This window comes from Athalia rosae, chromosome 6 (assembly GCF_917208135.1).
Source record: "Athalia rosae chromosome 6, iyAthRosa1.1, whole genome shotgun sequence".
Lineage (NCBI taxonomy): Eukaryota > Metazoa > Arthropoda > Insecta > Hymenoptera > Athaliidae > Athalia > Athalia rosae.
The window spans coordinates 15,392,010-15,416,945 of NC_064031.1; the positions used below are offsets into that span (position 1 = coordinate 15,392,010).

Here is a 24,936-nt window from a genome sequence, read left to right on the forward strand (position 1 = left end):
TTCATAAATTTTTTTCTCCGCCTTTCAGGCCGCTCAGGGCGCCGTGCGTCTGGAGGGTGACGTGATAACGGCGAACGGTTCGATCCTTTCGGGACAAATAGGGAACCAAGGAGACACAATTTCACTGGACGACAACGCATCAGTTTGTAGTTGCCGCTGCAGTGGTTTTTATAAAAAAAGACGAAGACAACGATTCACGGTACGTCGTTCACCGGGGAAAATATCCCATTTATTACCGATGCAGCAATTGCCCGCGCTTAACGTGAGGTCGGATCGTTGTCCACCGCCCCTGACACCGCTGCTGCAACTGCCGCCAATCTATCAGCACAGAGCCAGCATCTGACGGTCTCCTTCGATAAAAACCCTCCCGCGAACGGCCGTAGCTGCGTTTTATCAACCCCGTCGAGCCTCCGTCTAACGACCATTTTCACAGGACCTCTCGCCCCGGGTCCTGCAGATCTCGAATCTCGAGGTCGTCGCGGTGGATGGTCAGCGTGGAGAGAAAAAAGGTGCTGAAACAAAGTCGAGGTGTTTAAACGTTACTTCGAACTTCCGCGTAGAAGGTATTTTTCAATTTTTCATACGAGAAGAGGGATCGATTATTTCGACTCGCCTACGCGGCTGTGGAAATTTTCTTTGGACGGGATCGTCGGAGGCGTGACAGAGGCTGGCTTTTGATAAATGTGAGGCTCACGTCGGCGCGGAACTCCACGAGGGAAAGACCGCGTCTCGAGCGTTGAGCCATCGTCTTGTCTTGTCTTGTCTTTGAATCGGGAATTAACGAGGAACGAACTCGTCGAACATAAACTTGAAAAAGGAGAGTGGGATTCTGGAAATGAAGACAACGAATTAGCTACGCCCCGAAAAATTTTGCTGGCGAACGAACATCATTCAATCGAGAAACGAGATACGGATCACGCGTTAACGGCGATGAAGAGATGCGAAAATAATCCCGGTGCTTTGGAAACGAGGTATTACATTACAGGGGATACCTCTATCCCGATGTAACATGTTAACCTTAACGAAGTTAACATTTGACTTTCGGCTCACTCGGTTATTCCAAACTTTCCATCACCTAATTGTTCTGTATATCAGGAGACCTAATTGTGTCTGGGTAAATCGGTTATACACTCAACGTCTGAACCCAGCTCTGTAGCCTCCAGAACTCCCCCCAGCTTCAACTTTATGCTCATTAGTCATTGTCAGCAGCAGCAGCAGCAGCAGCAGCAGCAGCAATACCGCCCGCGCCGGTAGCAAAGAGGAATCTCTCGTCTCTGTTTATAAACTGCAGAGGAGCGTAAACCCTCGACTACTTGGATTAATAATGTTCACTGCCCAAAGGCCAGAGCTGTGAAACTAAACTTTGAAAATATTAAATTGGAAAAAGATGATTCACACGATTATCGATTGGAACTTGACGCTCGGAATTCAGCCGTTCTTATTGAGGTGGTTCGCCGCCGGTCGTGGAAAAGGGAGAAAATAAAGATGCTTCTGAAAAGCCGATGTCCAAATTTCGATGTGTCATCTGTTGCTTCGCAGACATCGATCATCACGGTTTCATCCAATTCGCAGGTGGGGCTTAGGCTTTTGGAAAAGCTTGAAACTGCCACGTTTTTCATACCCCGATCTTCGTTGAGCTTCCGAGATCGCGATCGGGGAAGAAGAACAACGAGGAAAAGATAGGGGATTGTAAAATCTGCTGTAATTTTCATTTTTCAAACCATCTGAATTGTTTATCGAACAGTGCGGGTTGAAATAAGAGAAAGATATACCTCGAGAACGTAACGTGGGGAAATAGAACCGCGTACCCTGCAACAACTTCCAAGTACTGGAATACAGTTTCAAAGCTCTTGAATATGAGGGAAAGTTTCTGTTTACAGCGGTTTCCGCTTCTTGATTCTCGCTATCTTCGGTCGTTTCGAATATCGAAGGTATATACGTTACGTAATGCACCGTGATGTTTTCCCTGCACCCCCTCAATTACACGGCATACGGGCGATCTGCTGAGAGACCCGTATCTGCATATTGAAGAAACAGAGGAAAAAAAAACATCCAACACTCTGTCACGCTCCTTTATTCTTCCATTATGTTTCATAGCCAGAGCTTCCAGCGAGCTTCCATCGTTAGCTCTTGCCAAAGAACAACCTATATTATATCCTTGTCGTACGATTTATAAAAACGAACCTAACGAATGCAAGCGAAACGAAAAAAGAAAAAAAAAAAAAATATATAGGTCAAGAAGTATTGTGTACAAAATATTTTAATGAAAACTGGGGAACTTGATATCAAATTTGGAGAGAAAGAAAAAAAAACGAAAAACTTTAATAAACAACAACAACAGAAAATAACGACACCCTGTATTACGCTAAGGGTAATAACTTTAAACTGACGAATGAAGAGAGAAGAATAATATGAAAAAAATTCAAAACCGAAGAGAGAAGAAAAAAAAAAGAAAAATAAAAACATTTTACAATTTGTATATAAACTATAGACTTATAACTAGATGTAACAATTCTCATAAAAAAAAGCATTCCAAATTTATATACACATACACATACTTGTAAACATTGCGTACCTATAAATACATAGTTACGTATATCTGTATTATATACATAGTAATATTAATACGCGTTATCGATTTTCCATTTCTTAGAGATTAAGTAACTTCGGATTGTTAACGACCACAGTAGAAGAATATGAGCAGTATACGCAGGGTACCTACTCTCGATCGTTGCGTAGTAACTTCACTTGAGATTCAACCTGCAGAATAATTTATTCCTTACTTACGATTTTCACTCGTACAATGCCCAGTAAAACACGCATTCCAGAGTAAATTTAAAAATGTACGTAACACGCGAACACACACCCACACACACACACACACACACACACACACACACACACAAACACATCGCGGAATTTAAAACGTCGTCATTCACCAGTCATTCATCTTACAATTAGTTCGAAGAAAATATTGCGAAAATCAACGTGCACGATTCGACTCTCAAAATGTCGTTCGATCGGGTAATCGCGAGATAAATTTCCTCCGCACTTCAACCGAATACTTTCGATGGTCGAACCTGGTCGTTAAATAACATTTTTTTCCAAATTAACCGAAGAAAAGGGCAACGAAACGAATAAAAAAAAAAAAAATTAAATAAAAATGAATTACAAGAAGAAATAAAACGAACAAACAAACAAATCTGTGTGAGTGCTCGCAGGTAATAATTGTGTGATTTTTGGGTATAAATGTCAATGTATTGTTACGTGGTATGAATTATACATATACATACATGTACCTATATATTATACCTACTTGTATAATACGAGAAGAAAAAAAAAAGAAGAAAAAAAAAACATTTTTAACTATGAGGCAGCAATTATAATCAGAATGTCTAATTAGATTTATACAATACTAATTGATATTATATATATATACGATATATAAATGTTAACTGCCAGACAATACAATGCACTTTTTATCGGTCCGTAAATACGAAAAACGAAAAAGAATTACCGTGTGAAAAACTAACGAAGGTGGAAAGAAACGAGAATGTAAACGAAACCATGTAAAATTCGAGAATAATTTTGCTACCTCACAATTATCAGTGTTAAATTATTACCTATGTACGGGGTGGGCCACAAGATAGGACGTAAATTAGAAAAAAAAAAATAAAAACGATAGAGAGAAAAAGATTCGGTGAATTTTAAAATGTCCACGAAAGTTGAACGTTTCAAAATTGTCCGTTTTTATAAAATTCCGATTTTTCCCTCACCCTGTGCATCGTATAATATATGTATATTCGGTGTTTGCGGAAGAACGAGACGAGAAAACTAATCGCTCAAATTGAACGTAATTCTGAATGTTATCTCGACACGCAACGCGTCCAGAAAATCGATGATTAATTAGCGACAATTGAAATGGAAATCAATCGATTCCTACTCGATAAATTTCTCTTTCCCCCCTCCCCCAAAAAAAAAAACCAGCGTAAAATGTATAATGACATTATACACGTACGTATGTATATTTGACTCTAAAATACGAACGTCATCGATAAAATCAAATTATGCAATTTATCTATATAGAATTTTTCTCGAGACACATCAATGCTGCCACGAATGGACCCCCTCTTCACAAAAAAAAGAATGAATAAAATAAAACAAAATAATTTGAAAACGAACAAATAAAGAAAAGTATAAAGAATGAAAATTATAATGAATAAAAAATAAAAAAACATATAGAAATATAATTACACAGTTATATATTATGTACTATATATATAGGTATATAAAAATGTTATATATGTGAATGATATCATGATGATGCGAATGATAATGGCGACAGTGAACGATGGTGGTGATGATGATGATGATTTTAGGTGAATTCTGAGCATACCGTGTACATTATATGATATGTGAAATTGAATTTATTGTGTAACCCCCAACTTTCTTCAACGTCAAACAAAAATAAATTAAAATAAAAAAGAAGACACATGCACACAGAAACACAAAAACCAAAAAGAACACATTATACCGACTACAACATTTATAAACTGTAATATATTAGAATAGAATATTATTACATTGTATTGGATTATACGAAAAGTAATTCTCATATTACTATACATATAGATATTACTATAAAAGGAAAAGAGGAAGAAGAGAGAGAGAAAAAAGAAAACTTGAATGAAAAAATAAGAGAGAAAATAGAAATTTCAACACTAATCAAGAGACTGTATGATATTTCCTATAGCTAATCATTTAAACCTATAAATTTTTCGAATTTTCATCGTTTTAATCTTCGCCCCTTTATTAAGCTTTAGCTCGGACACCTGCAGCCGGGAATCCAATTGTAATGTATTCGACAGGATTTTCAGAAAGTCAAAAACGATACATGACACAATTTATACGAAAGATTAAATAATACGTACAACACACAGCACACATTATTGGGAAAACTCCGTACGTAATAGTCGTCGGCCGATTGCGCTCCGATAATTTCAATGAAATTGATAACACATGGGGTATTTTCTATTTTATTCAAAAATTGAATCAGAAATTTGAGAAACGGTACAATTTGGAGAAAAGGGCGTTCGAGCTCTTCTCATTTTTAAGAAATAAATTAAGAGTTCATCTTTGCCTCTTTAATAATTCACAATTAATTGTGCCTAAATTTTTCTTTTTTTTTTTCTTTTCTTCTCTCATAAGCATAAATTATTTTTCAGGTATAAAAAGCTGCGCCGACTCGAATGAAATACTCGCTGTACGCTTTTAATATACAGAAAATCTATTTAGAAAAATGCTTTTTTCAATGACCTTTTTCTGAATTAAATATATATATCCCTGCAGTTAAATTTCAATAAATGAAACGACAAATTGACAGTATTCCATACGTATTAAATCCCTTGTAGCGAGTCTATATCGTCATTGAATTCGGCCGAAGATTATAAAATCCTGTATACCCACATTAAATTTATTAACGTTATAACGCGTTGAAATCACGTCATAATTAATACCATAGAGAAACGTTAAGATATGCAGCGTAATATTAATAGTAATAATAATTATAATAATAATAATAATAAAATACACTACGCAGCCACTTTGCGATGGATAAATAAAGCTGGGTGTGTTGTTGATTGGCAATTACAAAATGAAATTGCATTTTCTTAGCTTATTCGAAGAACGCTTTATTATACCTATACGTACATAATCATATGTGTGTATATATACATATTTATCTATATATATACATATATACAACTTCCATCAATATAGATAAAGAAATAATGATGACAATTGTCATTACTGGAAACACGTATGTAAAAATGATTTGCTGTTATCATGATTATAAACAACTGTCAGATATTCAATATATCTATAGTCAGATGAAAGAGAATGATAGGAGAGAAAAAATACGAATGTCTGTATAACGTATTAAAGGTATACGGTGCATTCCACGTCAAACTCGATCATTCCCTTTGGATTTTTGGGTAAAAAATGAAGTATTTTTAAAATCGATTTCATGACACTTCTCTAGTGTATTTTGACCCCAGGAACACGAACCCGTTGGTCAAATTGAGCTACGAATTTTTCCCATCGAGATATCTCAATTTTTCTACTCCAAAAAATGAAAAATTGGCGATAACTCGTCCAATTTTATAGATAGATCAATTTAACTTGTGAATTCGAATTCCTGAGATCAAGATCCATAAGAATAGCATATAAAATAAAATATTTTTCTTCGACCCAAAATCGACAAAATTTCAAGGGGTACCCCTTTGGATTTTTTCGATTTTTGGGCCAAAAATGAAGTATTTTTAAAATCGAGTGTAGGGCACTTTTCTTACGTATTTTGACCTCAGGAACACGAATCCGTTGGTCAAATTGGGCTACGAATTTTTCCCATCGAGATATCTCAAATTTTCTGCTCCAAATAGCGGTAATTTGGCGATAACTCGATTATTTGGATAGATAGATCAATTTAACTTGTGGATTCGAATTCCTGAGCTCAAAAGACCTCAAACTAGCATATTAAATGAAATATTTTTTTTCGACCCAAAATCGACAAAATTTCAAGGGGTACCCCTTTGGATTTTTTCGATTTTTGGGCCAAAACTGAAGTATTTTTAAAATTGATCATAGGGCAATTATTCAACGTATTTTGATCACATGAACACGAATATCTTGAGTAAATTGAGCCACGAATCAATCCCATCGAGATATCATTCTGAACATGGTTTCTGAGACCCCTCAAAACGTCGAAAAAGTTTCATCAAGCTAAAAAAATATTATGGACAAAGTGGCCCGTTTGACATTGAATGCCCCATATACGTGTAGGTTTATAACACAAAACAGTACGATACATGCTAAAACTGTTATACAAAATAACTGATTCTAACGAATTGTTTAAAAAACGAACGAAAAATTCAACAACAAAGTAATTATATTAATAGTTATAATAACGAACGTAACCGCGCCCGTGCGTTTGCTAAATTATCGGTACATCCACAATTTGAATATATCTAGACATAGGTATACATATTATACATATACATATATAATTATGCTTGATAGCAACTAAAATTTTGTTATAACAGACAAAGAAAACATGTACGATATTTGTAATATACAATAATATAACATACACTTAATTACATCTCAGAAAGAAAACAAGAAAAAAGGAACAAAATCATTCTGCGTATTTTAATTATTGTAGCTGTATAGCACGCCTTCGATATTGCAACCTTAAAATTATTTATGTGCATACCTGCACTGCTCATTGATTATAATTCTGTTTTCGTGATTGGCTATTAAAAGAAATTTCTTCAATTCTTCATGTATATATATGTATAATAGGAATGTCCAAGCTAAATCGAATTACCATACAATGTTTTCATTTTTGTTAGAACTATACATAAACTGGTTTGGAAGAAAACTCCCCTGATTCAACAGCTGCCCTTCATATCCAGTATCTACAGAGCCGAGAATAATGTCTCTATAAAAAGGGAAAACAGAAAAGACAAGAAAAAAAAAACTTTATTACAGGGTGACTGAGATCGATAATAGATGAGGTGCGATCAGGAAACTATTATTTCTTTACCTGATCTTTATTCAAACTGCAGCTTCTCCTGGGAGAAATTAACCCATACATAATTCCACGGCCTCAATATTTGACCAAACGTAGTTTTTCAGCGACCATGTAGGTGATTATATACCTAACCACAATTAAATAATAACAGTGATTACAATAATAATAATAATGATGATAATAAATGATGATAAAAATAAGCGGTATAATAAAGAAGATGTATAACGATACGCGAAAATTAAAATTATACCTGAAAGATTGGCATTAAATATTACGACGACGTGAGAAGGAAATAAAAAAAATATAAGAATGATAATAATAATAACAACAATAATGACGATAATAATAATAATGTTAATAACGATAATGAAATTTGATAAATTGAAATGAATTAATTGCAGTGCAGGCTTCTTGAATAATTATATGTAATATATGAAATAAAAACGTGGAATTACAGGAATAGAATTTATTTAAATCCCAATAATGTTATAAATTAATACACATGTGTTGTAAATTATTGTCGCTCACGATGTAGACTATAATTTCATTGGATATTCGTAACGCTATTCGTTAATGTTTAATTCAGAAATGAAAATGAGAATAAATAGAGAACATTTCATTCAAGAATCACGATTTTCGCTAATGTAAATGTAACGATGATAAATTCTATTATTTCTTTTAACTAACAAATAAAAATATAGATACTCTTGCATTCCATTAACGCGTATAAATTACAAAAAAAAAACTCATCAATATTATTCTAAATATGTATCACACTGTTGTGCAGAAAAATAAAATGTAATAAAATTAAAAAACACAAATTAACACAAATAAATGAATGAAACAAAATAAATTGGATAAAATCGACAAATTCTATGCTTATAATTCCATGGATTTGACTAAAGTGCCGAAATATTAAAGTCGGGTTTAAAAAACTTTAATAAATAGATATACAAGAAAGATTATTATATATATGAAATTAAAATTCCCATATTTTCAACTTTGTAATGGGTATATGAATGTATATAATAATATCGCATGTTTATGATTTATACATATGGGTATATACGCTATGTACTGTACATAATAATATACCTAAATACAAAAAAAAAAAAGAAAAAAAAACGTATGAATTGATATGAACCTAACTATATGTTTGTAATATTAGTATTAAATATACGAACAGGATGAATTATGCATAAAACAGAAAATAATAACAATAATAATACCAATGAACGAAGTATAAAAGTTTTGCTATATTATTGTTAATAACGTTGAAATACCGGAAATATATATTCTTCAAGTAACATGAAATAATGAGCGTAAGAATAATAATAACAGTAATACTAACAACATTGATCATAAAAAATGGAGGAGAAAAGACGAAAAATAAATTGCAATGAAGCATCGAAATCCATAATTTAAACAAAACTTGAAAATTCTTTTTCACGTTTCCGAAGAATACGTATAATTATACATATACACGTATAACAGAATATATGTTATCGTGAATGACCGGAATTAGAGAGTCTCGTCTTTCACCGGTGAATGTCAACAGATACCGAATACTTCGGCGAAAGATCGAATAATTCATTTCATTGTTGCACATTCGGACCCTCTCCGGTCTGCAATCACAGATATGCTCTGCATGGTGAATAATGTCAACATTTACCGGTGTAAGTCGACATTCTCCAGATTTCCGTGTTTCACAGTAACATATACATGTATAATTATGTGTATAGAAGTAACGGAGATCGCAATTATGTTGCCAAATTGTTTCTATTTCCAAGCACGAAATTATGTATTTGAGGAAAAAAGAGACACCCGGTAACCGTCAATCATTAGAGATTTTCTTTTATAGCATATCTTATTTTTCGTGGCTTCAAGCGATATCAATTATTGGATGATAGAAAATAATAATTTATAATTATGAGGACTCATACTCGGATTACCTATCAATCACGTATACATGTATAGGTATATAGATGATAATGAAATTTGGCGTTTGTAATGTGAGTATTTGAAATAATCGGCAAATAATTTTTTGATAATTTATAATTTGTTCGAACGGAATCACTAATAATTGTGTTACAATGTACGTTTATTCTTTCCCTCTCACAATATCCTGCGAATATCACATTGCGCGGGTTCGTGAACACTGAAAAAAAATGTAGATAATATATTACATATAAATGTATGACGCCACATATCTATTATTATATCGCCAATTTCATGATTCACGTAAGAAAAAAACTACCGAACAAAATGATAATCCCTACGAACATTTTCGTGTTTTCATCGAGACTACATAATATAGGTAGTATAAAATTTTCGTCAGAAAATCCGATTTATGAATTCTAGATCAATATTTAATAGGTGTATTATATGTATACCTTTTTATCAAACGTGCAGAAGTCCCTGTTTTATGGTTAAAAGAAAATCTAGATAGCTGGCTTTGAAAACTAAAATGAAATGATCGATGAAAAATTGTCAAATGTTAAATGACTCATCGCCGTTTGTACATTAATTCTCGATTGGATTGTAATTTTCAAATTACTCTCGATTAACCAATTATATGCTGATATATATACATATGATAATACATGTGTTCTGCCACAATAAAGCAGTTTTTTTTTAACTAAATAAATCGTTGATCGCGTTATACTTACCCACCATCACTTTATGAATATTTGAATACATTGTATAAGACTGAATACATTGTATGCGGTCGATCATACTGTGCGGTTTTTGGATCACCGTTTAAATTAACGTTCGAATATATTTCGAACCTTGAGGTGCTTGCGAAAAGGGAAGAAGTATGAGACGTGCGAAGCAAGTTAACGAAAATGAATAATTGGAAATTTGGAAGATTGATTCATCAATGAAGGAAACGGAAGGAAATAAGATAAATGAATGAAAGAACGATGAAGCAGTTGGAAACGAGAGATGAAATTCGCAGAAATTCGAATTCAGAACAGAACACCGGGGCCAGAAGAGTGAACTGGAACAAATTAGCTATCATACAAAGTAAAAATGCAGTTACGATGCATATGATTCTTCCAATTCAATAGTAGCAATCATCATTAATAATTGGTAATTAATAACTAATGTAACATCGTTGATTGAAGATTACTAATTACCAGTCAACGGCAACATTGGTGTTATATTCAAGTTCAAAAACTGAAATACCCCCATAATTCGATCTCATCTTATAGTGCGAATCGCTTAACATTAGGTGCCGCCCTCGAGCATTGAACTGCACCCCCATCTACCCGCTTTTCACCCTGTTACGTGGCCAGATTGAGATGCCTGCATATTATTTGCCTAATATAATGCTAGATGGCTAGGCGTCGCTGGCGCGCAACCTGCAATTATCAATCACTAATTTGCAGAATTCTTTGCCGTATAAAGAAAATTTATATCTGTCAATATTGAGGGGTTAACTATTCGGAGATATACCACCACATATAACTATTCTTCGATAAGCGTGGTATGTATACATTCATGGCTCGGTGTAAAATATCTTACACCGTGATTCATGGCGTAGTTCTGTCGACAAGTTTCTAATCACGGCCGTAATCCTGACGTGATATGTTTTTTCAGAAGAGATAGTTGATTCTCAAGATAGCGCTCGCGGTTAGGAGTGGTTGAGCTGCTTGATCTGTCATAATCCATAAGCTCACCAACGGTGCGAGACAATCTTCGCGGAGTCAAGTGACCAAGTTGTAGTACGTCAATTAGAACGACTGCAGTAATCGGGAGTAAACTCCAATATAATAACTCTCAGTAATTGCCTAAAAAATGATTGGAAATTATTCGGACACGTAACCTGTGTAACCACGTAACATCCCGACCGGGTTTCGGAAAAATTTAAATAACATGACTATGTGTATACGAATTACGCATTGGACGGAGGCACGTAAATATCTACGCATCCGTACGTACTGATACGTATACAAATATGGATGTAGAATATGTGTATACATATAAGTGACAGGCAGCGGACGTGCTTACATTGGGTAGTCCTGTTTCAAAGATGATGTGAATACTGTAATTCCTGAACAACATTTTCACTTTTTTTTATACCTCGTACTGCCCATAAACCCCATAAAAATGGTACATCCTGAGTTGGCTGAGGTTGCATGGTACTACCACTATTACTGGGTCATATCAGTCGGAGGCCTGCTGTCTCTCATCGGATATTTGGCTAGCTGTATGTGTGGTTGTCGCCGAAACGAAAACAAGTGAGTTATAGACATGTGCAATTTATTCACAACGTAACATGTAAAATAACTGTTCATTTATAGTTTAAGAATAAAATATAATTCGTATATTACACGTGATATTAGTACCTATGTATTGAAACAGGAGCGAGCTCGGGGGGCTTGCGGGTATGGTAACAATCACCCACCCTGACAATGAAGGTTTCGACAGACTGCCAACCTCAGACAGCATACATCCGCTATCACAGGATACAACAGATGCTGGAAAAAGGTTTCATCAAGCATTGACCAACTGGCATGGCTGCACGTTGGATTCATCCAGCTAACAAACAATTTACTAATATCATTTTCGTCTAGAGAGTTTTAGTATGTATTCACAATTGCTTTTAGAGAAATATAATTCGCATTAGACTATTGCCGACAGGTCTGGCAGAATCAAAAAATATTCGGTTACATAAGTCAACTCAGCATCAAAATTAGCAAATACCAAAACCCTCTTGGACCACATACCTACTTTCAGCTTACTATAAATACAGATGCTTATATTCATAACACAAATGCATTCCTATGCATCGTGCAATAATACTGTCCACAAAAATACTGTACCACACAGTCTTCAATCATAGTTGCAACACCAATATCTAATTCTTTCTCAGCTCATAAACTATATAACAACAGCTTTTTATGACACTGCTCCTATTTACCCTAATTCTACACTTTATCCATGATCATAACTAATTCTTTTATGCCTATATTTTTTGACACAGCCTTGTTCCATAATATTATATATATATTTCTTCATTTAATTTGTGGTTGCCAAATTTTCACCCTAACAATTAATTCATCATCAGCACAACAATGGTAAAAGGCAAGAGTTAGTCTGGCGGAATCTGGAGATTCATATTTGCATTTGATCGATATCCTCATTGCATAAATTGCCCCTAACATTTTGAAGTAGAGCTTGTAATCTGTATTCCAATTTGAATAACACATTTCCCATTTCAGGTGGTCGGTTCTCTACAATCAATACTTCTATTAATATTATTTCTTAATAATTAGATTTATAACATAATTTAAAGCCTTGGAGTTTCAAGCTTACTGGGTAATATCTAACGATTTTTCTTGTTCATACTGATATAAACTTTTTTTCTCTCGCCAGGACTAGCACAGCAAATAGAAGTTTACCAGATATTCCAAAAGATGGAAGTACGATTGGAAATGGTCCAGTGGAAACCTTGCCTCAGGATATTATCTATGAAGCCAATGAAGTTATTGGCGATCCTTCCGAGCTCTATGCCACTGTAGAAGAAAAAAATTCAAGGCAATGTACGTATTCTTATAGCAATGATAGTAGTGTGCTTGAAAAGTTGCCAGCCTTACTGGTTAAGCTGAAGAATCATTGTAATTGTCGGTTACAGCTGCTGCCAGAAACACAGAAAGAGAGCTCGAAAGTATTTCTAAGCAAAGTAGTCGCAATCAGCCAGAATCTGTGTCGCCATATGCGACGGTCAAGAATCCAGGCGCTAAGAATGGTATTTCTGAAAGATGCTATTTGAGATTTAATATGACTGCATCATGTGATGTGAAATAATTTTGTGGCAAATGAATTTTTTTTGTTTAGTTGAACATCCTTATGCACAAGTGCAGAATATACAAAAGACTGAAGCCATGCAACAAAATAGGTAAAATATACTCTGTAGGAATTTAGGAAAGATTTCATCTGAGATTAAAGTGTTGATAAAATCTGTAGGAATAACGTTGGCCATTTAGTAGATACTAGTCTTCCATCGTCGTCGTCATCATCATGTAATCCCACCAGTGCCAATCCAGTTGCTCCACCTAGAGCTCGGAAACCGTCTTCTCATAATTCTTCGGTATCATCGATTGCCTTACCTGATATTCAAGCTGCAAATGCAATCAATGGTGGAGTCCAAGCCAATCAAGATTTACCTTATATGACCCCACCTATTCTGATGCCTCTCCCTGAACCACCACAATTGAGTCATCATGACGGAGGACAGCAGCATTTTAGTGGCGATTCTCATGATTCCAGTACGTCTTTGAATCAAGCATCTTGTGATAATTCATAGAGATTTATATCACCTAATTTAAATTTATACCTTGACCTTTTACAGAAGGTTACACAAGCATAAGTGTGAGAGAACCTCTGGCGAATATAATAGCACAAACAAAAGCTGCCCAGCAGCAGCAGCAGCAGCAGCAGCACCAACAACGCACGCTGATTGATCCTCATTATGCCACAGTTTCCGATGATTCAGGTATCCGATTAGAGAAAATTACCTGCACAGGATCTGAATTTCGTACTTTGCTAGCTCCAGATTTACACTTATCATGTTTTGTATCCAGATGAAATGTATGCAGCCATTGACGAACAAGATAAATTATACACGAGTGGTAGTGAAACCTATGCACAAATACAACCAATGCCACCAGACCCACTCAGAGTCCAGCCAAATGAACAAATCCATTCTACACAGCTGATACATACTGATGATCCTCATTCTTCAGCCCCTCAACCACCTAGCGTTGATAGTCTAAGGCATGTGGCTCATGCTCACTCTAGACAAGGTAATTGAAAAGTGATTAGCAAAAAATTCCGAAAACAACCGTGTTGGTTCAAGATTTTCAGTTAAAGTATTTCCTCATCAAAACCGGATAATAAAACATCTTATGTCTGATTATTTTCAAGCATCCTCATCTAGTGCAACCAGCTCAGTAGCTAATCTCGGCTCTCCAAAACCCGAAAAACGTCAGGCTAATTCACCACTACCACCACCCCCAGAATCGCTGTCTGATGTTTACGCCTCTATTGATAAACGGAGCAGCAAAGACGAGCGGTTGAGAGCTGGTGTCTCCTCAGGAAGATCTTTGGAAGACATGTATGCTAAGGTGGTCAAAAAGAAACGAGAGTTTGACGACGAACAATTAGACCTACTTGCAGCAAGTAACAGCATTCATCACACAGAAATACCACCTGCAAATAGAAAGCATAGCCTTGTAGAAGCAAGCCGTGCATCGTGGTCTAGTCACGATTCTATTGAAATGCACAAAAAGGAATTGGAATTATTACACTTCAGTGTAGGAAATACTGGCGTTAGTTTCCAAAATGAAACTGACAGCAGCAGTTCGAGAATTTCTCTAAAGCAGAATGATATTTCCACGGGAAATTCTAGTTCAGACCCAGGCTATGAGGCTGTTAGTGTCAACCGCAAATGTGACAGCTCTATGGCTAGAACTTTGTCCTGTAGTGACCCGAACTATGAAGTGTTGCGTCCACAATTTTTGCGCGACAATGATTATCAACACAATTCAGTAACCCAGAGAAATGGTATTGAGGTACCTCCAATGTATTCTTTGCCATTTAAACATAGGCAAATCAGTAACGCCAGTAGCGAGGACCCTGGTTACGAAAGAGTTAGGATGCGAAGAAGGACTGAAGTGGACCAAGATACGGATTCTGAACCAAATTATGAGAGTATGCCTCATGATTGTAGCGAACCGAATTACGCCTCTGTGTGTCGTCCTGGTGACAGCGATACTGACCCCAATTATGAATCCGTTAGTCAAAGTGATCCAAATTATGAAAGTGTTAAGTACATGACTGTAACTCAGAATGAAGATCCACCTTATGAACAAGTATTGAACAATTACAAAGGTAATAGCAACACGAATGATAGTGAAATGGCCAGCAGTAAAAACGATAGTGATCCAAACTATGAAAAGATACAAATGAACCATTCTGCAGACCAAGCGCATGATGGTGATACTGACGATGAACAATATGTTCAAGTCTGAAAAGCAATCTCGATGATGTTTAAATTTTTTATACTGAAATATTTTACCAATACCAGAACTTGCAGGTGACTAACTGTCCTTAATTTAAAGTTCAACTGACCATTTACACAATAGAATACTTTGATAAGAGACAAGCACAAGAGAAAGTCAAGATAGATACACAAAAATTGCAATAACCTTAGTGCAAATATTAAAAATGTATGTTTTTATTTTTCGTACCTTCAAATACACATAAGACATACATAATCTCTCAATATATTATGGGTTTAAACCCATGCATACAGTTCCAATGGAGATATATAGATATATCGACTTGCTGGGTGACACCATGAATAGTATAATAACTAGGATCAACGTCGAGGCAACGCAACTTTTCCAAATATCGTTATCCATATTTGCATCTAACTGAACTCTTCTGCATATGCTCAAAAAATTCGATCTTACTGATCTTACTGATCTGAATTTATATGTTATCGAAGCAAAAGTTATTATTTGAAGAACAAGATGTTGAATTATTCAGGGTATGCAACAAAATGACTCCAGAAAATTGCGATTGACGGTGACTAGAATATAGTATTATTTCAGTATCGTATAATTTTTTTGCTTGTAGCTTCCATGGGGGGTACAATTAACAAGCTTTGTTCATTTTCAGTTTATTCCATATATATTTTTACAACGTTTTTTATGTACGTCTGGAGATACAAACTTACCTCTCGAATTAAGAACCCAGTTTAAAATCTTGGATGAAAACCGACTTCGTCTTTTTATTTTGGTTTTTATCTAAATTTATAAGAATCTATCGATTCCTTACCGACATTTCAAACAGAGAAATTACAGAGAGAAGTAAAGGACTATTCAATCTGGCATTTGACGAATTCTCAACTTAATTAAAATGTATCTTACAACTAGTATTATTAATGACGAGATTATATTTATTATCAGCTGGTCTGTTATCAGTCACTGGTGAATTACGATCACCAACCCAACCATCTCGCCATCATGTTATCATTTTTACAAGTTTCACTCAGCAAATTGGTATAAAATTGTTTCAATCCCCCGTGCTGACAATGAGTGAACCCGCAATCGACATCAACTTTAAATAACAATAGTATTTAGTTATGCTTTACGGATTAGCTGAAGATTAATTTGGTTCATCACATAATACAGGTTTTGAGTCATTTGAAAAATCAAGTGAAACATAGGTATTAATTTGTAGTACTACCTGCAACTATGATAGAACTAAATTGAATTTCTACACACCATTGCTTTCCTAATCCTTAATAGTTAAATAAAGAGATCTATTTTTCAGAGATATTTTCCTTGAAGTGCAATGAACTGATAATATGTCACGTATACACGCATTCAGCTTGGTACAATAATAGGTATTATCTTCCTTAGCATAAACCACTCAGCAAAACCTCTACAAATTAATGATCAAAAGATTTTACCAAATTCATTAACTGTAATTGCCTCACAATAAAAAAAGGCCAAAGGAGCCTTGTATTGAGACCAGTTTATTCAGTTCATTGCCCTTTAACTGCTCAATATTTTGAATCTAGTATTCATCCAATACCTAATACCTGCTATTCATTTCAAAGTCATCTTTTATTCTTCACAGCAACTTTGGATTCTCTCTTCATATAGTGTCTACTCGCCACTTCACCAACAGATTTTCTTTGAATCTGAAACCATGGCGATCAATAAGCTGCAGGACCTATACAATTTTGAAAAATCATCTGCTGAAAGTCTATCCATTGGCTCCATTGGAAATTACCTCCTCAGGTTTTTTACAACTGATTCTAAACGTAGCTGAAGGCGGATGTCATCGCTAAACGTGAAAATCCTTTTGCAGGTGAAAAATGGTCAACTGAAAACAGATGGGTTGCAGTAATCTTCAGTCAATGGTTGCAGGGTCAATTACTGTAAGAGGATTGTTACTCAAATTAAACGATGGTTTGTATATGAAGGTGATCTATTATTTTATATCAGTGGCTATTTTATATCATGTTCATTTTATTCCGCATAGAACGCAAGCATGACTACAAATCAATTCAAGCGCTGAAGTTGCTTACACCGATGAGGAGCATTGGATAAATTTGAAAATAGCGCCGATTCTATGCAAGTCCACTGTAGTCCCTGTAGTGAATCTATAAAGGGATGACAAATTTCATAAATTTATTCAATACTTCATAAGGATTGCTCCCTGGATAGCTAGAAATTAAGCTAACGTGAAGGATGATGTACGTGCATTAATGGGGATGTTTATGTGCAGGTTGTGTACGTAATAGAAATTGTGAAAAAGATTGTCAAGTCAGTGGAGGAATGTGGCACTTCAAAATGGCTGCCAGCTACTTTAGTAATTTACGGCTGTATCTTTCTTTGTTATCGCTTTTATGATTTCGGCCAGGGTTTTGCAATTAGAAGGATTTCTTTCGTCGTATAGTGCTTGATTTAAAGTTCCATTCATATTACCGTTTGGCCCCATAAACCCCATTATAATAATGTGACTGCGGAATATGCTCGCGAACCTCGGACTGGCATCGCTCGCTGTTTGAAGGAATTTATTATAAAATATTCTTGAGTAGGAGGTTTTACATATTTTGACGATGAATCCTCCTACGGTAATTAACGACAATCATAAATAATCATCGTTCAACGTTGAACGCTTCCCAATATAAGGTTAGACCTTCACCTTCGTGTCCTGTCGAAACGGATTCGGTAGTGTTCTGTAATACAATATATCCAATAGTTAAAAGGGAGCTCTTCCGATTACTATAATCAAATAATAGCCATCCATACTCGTACTTGTTCTGTCACAGAAATAATTGTTCTGTTTTAAATGAACCGTTAGAACAATATGTGAATTAAATGAAATATGTGAAACTCCATAGACTTATGCTTTGACGTGTATCTTACCACTTGTTAGTTCTATGCAGGTCCATGTTCACTCCATCGACAAATCTGTTAGATATCAATTGAATTGGCCCAGCAAGTATACAGCCAATTCGAAAAATCTCACTGGTATCCCATTGCTACAGTCTGTGAATCAAGTGATTTGGAATATCTGCAGATATACCTATCGTTATTGTGGTAAGGAAGTGCTTTGAATTCTCTTTGCCGTTGTGTGTCTGTAGTGTCGGACAATAAACTCTTGGTGTAAATCGCTATTATGTCCGCAAAGGATTTTTCTGACCAACTATAATAGCTGTGAATCTTTCATTGTTCGGTAAGTTGAATATCAATTCTCTGTAATATTACTTCATTGATATTGTTGTTGTCAATGACAATTATTACATTAAATAATACAAGTTGTAACATACTTTATTTTCTTCACTGGGCAGATTCATTATGTCCAAATTGCACACGCTGACAACGATAATACTGAGTGAAACTTGACCATCATATTGCAAAGTAAATATAGCGGTACTATTAATTAAACTCATTCACCAGGTTTCATGCCAAAGTTGGATCGAATCTAGGTCCCGGCGGGCCTAGCATGGGCCACTATGAATCCACCTGCGGTCAGCAAGTCCAGCACTCGTGGCTCTGGATACCATCAGAAGGCGCTAGCTGAAATCCGCAATTCCTTGCTTCCTTTTGCAAACATCGGAGGGACTGGTGAGGTAGGCTCTAGTGCAGCCAGTACAATATCTACACTTTCTACGACAAGTGGTGTCAGTTCAGCATCCGGACTTAGTGGGTTATCAGCTGCTTCAGGATCCACGTTGGACAAACCTGACCAGAGGCAGGCGCTATCGCAACTCGCAGCTATGGGATATTCTGAGGTAGTAAAAGATGAAAAGCTATTTAAGATACTGTTGTATTTGGATTTCGTCTAATACTGTATATGACAATACAATAATTGTGCGTGTTCCCTTCAGGACACAGGATTACGTGCTTTGAAACTAGCAGGCTGGCGACTTGATGCAGCCATTGAATTTTTGAAGCAAGCCCAAGGAGAATCTCTCAATGGACTAGCCAAACTCAATACTAAACTCATCAGGAAGCCAAGCTTAGAACGTGAATTGAGCCTGCAGCGAGGAAGTCCTGCCCTAGACAGTGGTGCCGGCAGTTCTCGCTCAGACAGTCCCAGACTGACAGAGCTCAGTCCGCACCCTCAGCTGAGTAGACAATATTCGCCAAGTAATTTTTCTGAAAGAGAACCACCACCACCACCCCCGCCGAGATGCAGCTCCACACCTCCCCCACCTCCTCCCCCGCATGCCCCGTACAGTCAATCAAATGTCCCTACGAACATGCAACAAATGCTCAAACGTATGTCTCCTGCACCTGTTGTGCCATCTCGGCCACCTCCAGCTGTGCCTGGGACCTCTGGCTCTGTCTCAGCATCCGTAAATCAACCACAACGAGGCACCAGTCCTGTTGCTGCTTCAAACAACAGTTCAAGTGGTCGCCAACCAATGATCGTTCAAAATGGACCTCAAGTTCAGCAACAACTTTCCCAACAAATGCAGGCATTGAGTATGTATCAATCTGGTAGTGGAGGCGCCAGCTCTCAGGTTGAGCCCCCTCCTCCATATCCCATTGTCCCATCTTCTTCGGCTGGCCCGGTTCAACCCCCTTCATACAGTGCCTCAATACAAAATCGGCAAAGTCCAACACAGTCCCAACAAGATTATAGGAAGAGTCCATCTTCAGGGATATATTCTGGACCAACTTCCGCAGGCTCGCCAAGTCCTATTACAGTATCGACAGTCTCGCCGAACACTCAAAATTCTATGGCTAGACCGACACCTCTTCAAGCTTGGGGTGCACGTCAGGCGAAAACTCAACCTCCAATCATCATGCAGTCGGTCAAAAGTACTCAAGTGCAGAAACCGATTCTACAAACAGCTATAGCCCCAACTTCTCCGCAACCAATTTCTACAACGAGTAATACCCCTCCTCCTCCTCCATCATACGCTTCGTCCATACAGCAGAAGCAACTCCAACAACCTCCACCCGCCTATCCACCTGTTGTCAATAACGTTTGTCCAACACCTGCTACTTCTATGAGTGTTGTAGTGCCAGTTGGTGTTCCAACAACAGAGCCCCCTAGTTATGCTACCACCATGCAGGCTCTGGCTGCCCAACGTGGGATGCATCATCCTCTACCTCCTCCACCCTATGGAACCCTGGCTGATGATACACTAGGAATTTCAACGGTGGAAAGTGGATCGGTACCTCGTTCATCTCCCATCGCTCACCATCCGCCACTTCAGAGGAAATTTTCACCCGCAGAGAGTAGTCAACACCCAACAGAGACACCACCTCTTCCACCTACTGCTTCGTCCTCGGTTTCGGTGCGCAATAACAATAACCATCCATCTCTTCCAAATGGAAGCGGTGCCAAGGGTGGACCATCTCCATCCTCCTATAAAATCAAACACCAGTCGCCTATACCAGAGCGGAAACACATGAGCAAAGAGAAAGAAGAAGAACGAAGAGATTGTAAAGTACGTAACTATTCTCCACAAGCGTTCAAATTTTTCATGGAACAGCATGTAGAGAATGTACTCAAATCTCACAAACAAAGACTTTACCGTCGTCTCCAATTAGAAACGGAGATGTCCAAGATAGGCCTAAGTGCTGAGGCCCAGTGCCAGATGCGAAAAATGCTTTCCCAAAAAGAGTCAAACTACATTAGACTCAAGAGAGCCAAAATGGATAAATCCATGTTCACCAAGATAAAACCTATAGGTGTTGGAGCCTTTGGTGAGGTGACATTGGTCCGGAAACTTGATACAAATCAGTTTTACGCCATGAAAACTTTAAGAAAGTCAGATGTCCTTAATCGAAATCAAGTTGCTCATGTAAAAGCCGAGCGCGATATATTAGCTGAAGCTGATAATGAATGGGTAGTCAAGTTGTACTATTCCTTCCAGGATAAAGACAATCTATATTTTGTTATGGATTATATACCTGGTGGAGATTTGATGTCGCTTTTGATAAAGCTTGGCATATTTGAAGAGCCGCTAGCAAGATTCTACATAGCAGAGTTGACTTGCGCCGTGGAAAGTGTACATAAAATGGGATTTATTCATAGAGATATCAAGCCGGATAATATTCTCATAGATCGAGATGGTCACATAAAGCTTACAGATTTTGGCCTATGTACAGGATTCCGTTGGACCCACAACTCTAAATATTATCAGCAAAATGGTGTGACATTTTCTTTCCGACCCACTGTGGTGTTGAGTACAGATTTTCTCCAATACTGAACGTTTGATTTCATCTTACAGGTCATGGCAAGCAAGATTCGATGGATCCAACAGATGACTGGAATAACGAATGCAGATGTAACCAACTAAAGCCACTCGAGCGGCGAAGGCGTAGAGAACACCAAAGATGTCTAGCACATTCTTTAGTTGGTACACCGAATTATATTGCACCTGAAGTTTTACAGCGAACTGGTTATACTCAATTATGCGATTGGTGGAGCGTTGGGGTAATACTCTATGAGATGTTAGTGGGTCATCCACCATTCTTGGCTAACAGTCCAGCAGAGACGCAACACAAGGTCAGTAAAATTAAATTTCAGCGTTTTTCACCAGTTTTGGAATCGGTTTCACCAGGCAGACCGATGCCAGTATGCGAGATGACCCGCCAGCAATGATTAAGTTGTACTTCAGTAAAATTTTGTACCGTGAGTTTGGTGTTAGTAATAACACACAATATGTTTATGTTCAGGTCATAAATTGGGAAACTACATTGGACATCCCAAAAGAAGCAAATTTGTCACCAGATGGTATGGATTTGATTTTAAAACTCTGTGTCGGAGCAGATCGACGCTTGGGTAAAAATGCAGATGAGGTCAAAAGTCATCCATTCTTTTCTAACATAGATTTTGATAAAGGTTTGCGTCGTCAAGTAGCACCTCATATACCTCGTATACAATATCCGACTGACACAAGTAACTTTGATCCTGTGGATCCTGATAAATTACGAAATTCTGGATCGTCTGATTCCAATAAATCTGACGAGATGTTGGACAACGGAAAACAATTTCATGGGTTCTTTGAGTTTACGTTCCGACGTTTCTTCGATGATGGCGGGGGGCCTGCATATCCTAGCCGAATCAGTTTGGATGATAATGATAATCAAGGTCCGGTATATGTATGACATTAGCTTTTTTATATGGTAATATCATAGCATTTACCTATACCTCCACAATTTGTCCAAGTATTATTTAAAACGAATCCCATTTTGTTCACTTACAACTCAAATAAGGTGTCGAGTCGATGGTGTCTATCATAACATTCTTATTTTCTTCGTGAGATAATAATAATAATGATAATAATGATGATAATAATAGACACGAAATTAATGCGAGAGACACAGTGAATTTGATTGGAACTTTAACTTGTGAGTGAATAACAATTAAAGCGACCTGAACGGGAAAATTCTATTGAGCGGGCAATGGCAGAAATGAGCATTTGAGGGAGAGAGGCATAGAGGTGACTCATGGTTGGGTAACGTACTATCATAAACTATATTTTGCAGATATTTTGCTTGCCATTTTCATTCATTAAGATCAACCCTTACATCGGAAAGTACGTGTTTAGTACGATTCAGCAAGTACTGTGATATTGCAGATTACTAGTTTAACATGGCTTAAATGTATGTATAACTGAAGAGTCCTGTTTAACGTTTTTTTTTTTTTATCAATAAACAATACTGCTATTTTAATGTAATTATTAAGTAATTTTTGTGAATGGATGTAACGTGTTCATTGGGGATTATGCAGTTTCGGTTTCGAAAATCTTGTCAATAAATACTTTTGCCGCGGAACAATGCCTGATACAAAGCCATGCAACGTTATACCTATACAAATGTTTTCTCATTTCAAAATGCTCCCACACTACGTGTGAAACGAAAATAGCAACCTCTATGCGTAAATTAGATCCTTGATATTTTCGTTCGTTTCTTCAGAGAAAACTATCTTGAGATCAAAAATCACTCGCACAGTTCCCTCTGTATCCCTGCAAAATATTAGTGGATAGATTCTATTCTTCACACACAGCATTTGGATCTTGTCACTGGAATGTTAAGAATTGCCGCATAATTGATAAAATATGATAATGTATGTACTATGTACAAAAAACAAAAAGAGAAACAGGAAAAAATAAGTAAATAATTATATACATATCTCAACCAGAAGCACCATAAATAAGATTCCTGTAATTCATCTAGAGATGATTATAAGCTCATATTCCGCAGTTGCCTTTGACTTAATATCACTTTTAGCTATGAAAAATAACACACAATTACAAGTAAACTTAGAGGACTTTTTAACTATGTGTCATTCCTCATAGCTAAAGATTTATGGGACATATTCCTTATATATGGGCCAAAGTCTTCTGGATTCTACCAATAGATCATCGTGATCAGTAGAATTACATCTTCATATAAGGATAACTTTTGCAACCACAGTTATACACAGCAGTCTTAAGTTTTTCAAATTCAATTGATATGATTGACATTACTCAACTGGAACAGATGGTTCGTTTTTGAACTAACTAGATGGTTGCTGGAACAAGATACAAACTATTATACCATAAATGTGTCTTATACAAGTTGTATGTGAACCTAGAAAAAGTTACAAAGTTTCACCTCTGAGAAGCATTTTCATTACGTCACTTCATGCAATGTAGCTTAAAACTTTTCCTTTACCTCTGATTGTGATTTGCCTTCAGTGTTGTATTCTCGAAATTATGCTTCAGAAGCTGTTAACTGATGGTTTTTATGACTGCACTATAGACGCGACAATACTGATAACCCTAATCATATCGTGGCAATGTGCCTTGTATTTTGGAGAGAAAAAAGAATATTCAATGTATGAGTACTTGTTCAATGTGTAAGTACTTATTCAATGAATAAGTGTATAGCGTACAGTCGAGATTACAGATATTAAACTTTGGAGAATCAATGCAGAATCGCGATGAGCGCACATGCATCTAACCACATGGAACTATTAATTATTAATGTTACTTATAATACGACACAGATCTGTTTCTATTATACTTGTACACTTATATGAGTATATTATATACGAAATATATATATTCATATACATGTATATATATATATTTAGATATATTTTTACATATACTGATTTCAATCTTCTTGTACATTTTGTAATATCTCTTTCCCCTTTGTAATTATACTACAAACGTACGAAAATATTAACTAGGCTTTTAAGGCAGTATAACATGTGAAACTTGTTTGTTGTACATATTTCGGATGAGTGTTCTAAATTAAAAATATGTTTAACACTTGCGGGTGTGATTATTATCTCATATCCAT

At 36.4% G+C, this 24,936-nt stretch overlaps 2 protein-coding genes and 1 long non-coding RNA gene across 4 annotated transcripts in view; 2 read left to right on the forward strand and 1 right to left on the reverse strand.

The window, feature by feature from the left end:
• Nucleotides 1-4,881, forward strand: part of LOC105683211 (two pore potassium channel protein sup-9) — a 97,870-nt gene extending 92,989 nt beyond the window's left edge. For both annotated transcript variants that reach the window (XM_048656553.1, XM_048656554.1), the window contains exon 7: nucleotides 29-4,881. In XM_048656553.1, the coding sequence (XP_048512510.1) occupies nucleotides 29-343 (315 nt within the window). In that variant the 3' untranslated portion in view covers nucleotides 344-4,881. The remainder of the gene's footprint in view (nucleotides 1-28) is intronic.
• Nucleotides 4,882-10,921: 6,040 nt separating this feature from the next.
• LOC105683207 (serine/threonine-protein kinase LATS1-like) lies at nucleotides 10,922-24,905 on the forward strand. Its single transcript, XM_020850813.2, has 15 exons — nucleotides 10,922-11,081; nucleotides 11,195-11,835; nucleotides 11,960-12,085; nucleotides 12,974-13,140; nucleotides 13,233-13,346; nucleotides 13,436-13,496; nucleotides 13,565-13,866; nucleotides 13,950-14,093; nucleotides 14,182-14,403; nucleotides 14,525-15,624; nucleotides 18,522-18,680; nucleotides 19,110-19,415; nucleotides 19,512-21,792; nucleotides 21,873-22,150; nucleotides 22,321-24,905. The coding sequence occupies exons 2-15, from the start codon at nucleotides 11,705-11,707 to the stop codon at nucleotides 22,750-22,752; spliced, it is 5,823 nt and encodes a 1,940-aa protein (XP_020706472.2). The 5' UTR covers nucleotides 10,922-11,081; nucleotides 11,195-11,704; the 3' UTR covers nucleotides 22,753-24,905.
• Nucleotides 15,855-17,623, reverse strand: LOC125501391. Its single transcript, XR_007278951.1, has 2 exons — nucleotides 17,405-17,623; nucleotides 15,855-17,312 (listed from the first exon to the last, which is right to left on the reverse strand). It is a non-coding gene; the product is annotated as an uncharacterized LOC125501391 (long non-coding RNA).
• Nucleotides 24,906-24,936: the final 31 nt, after the last annotated feature.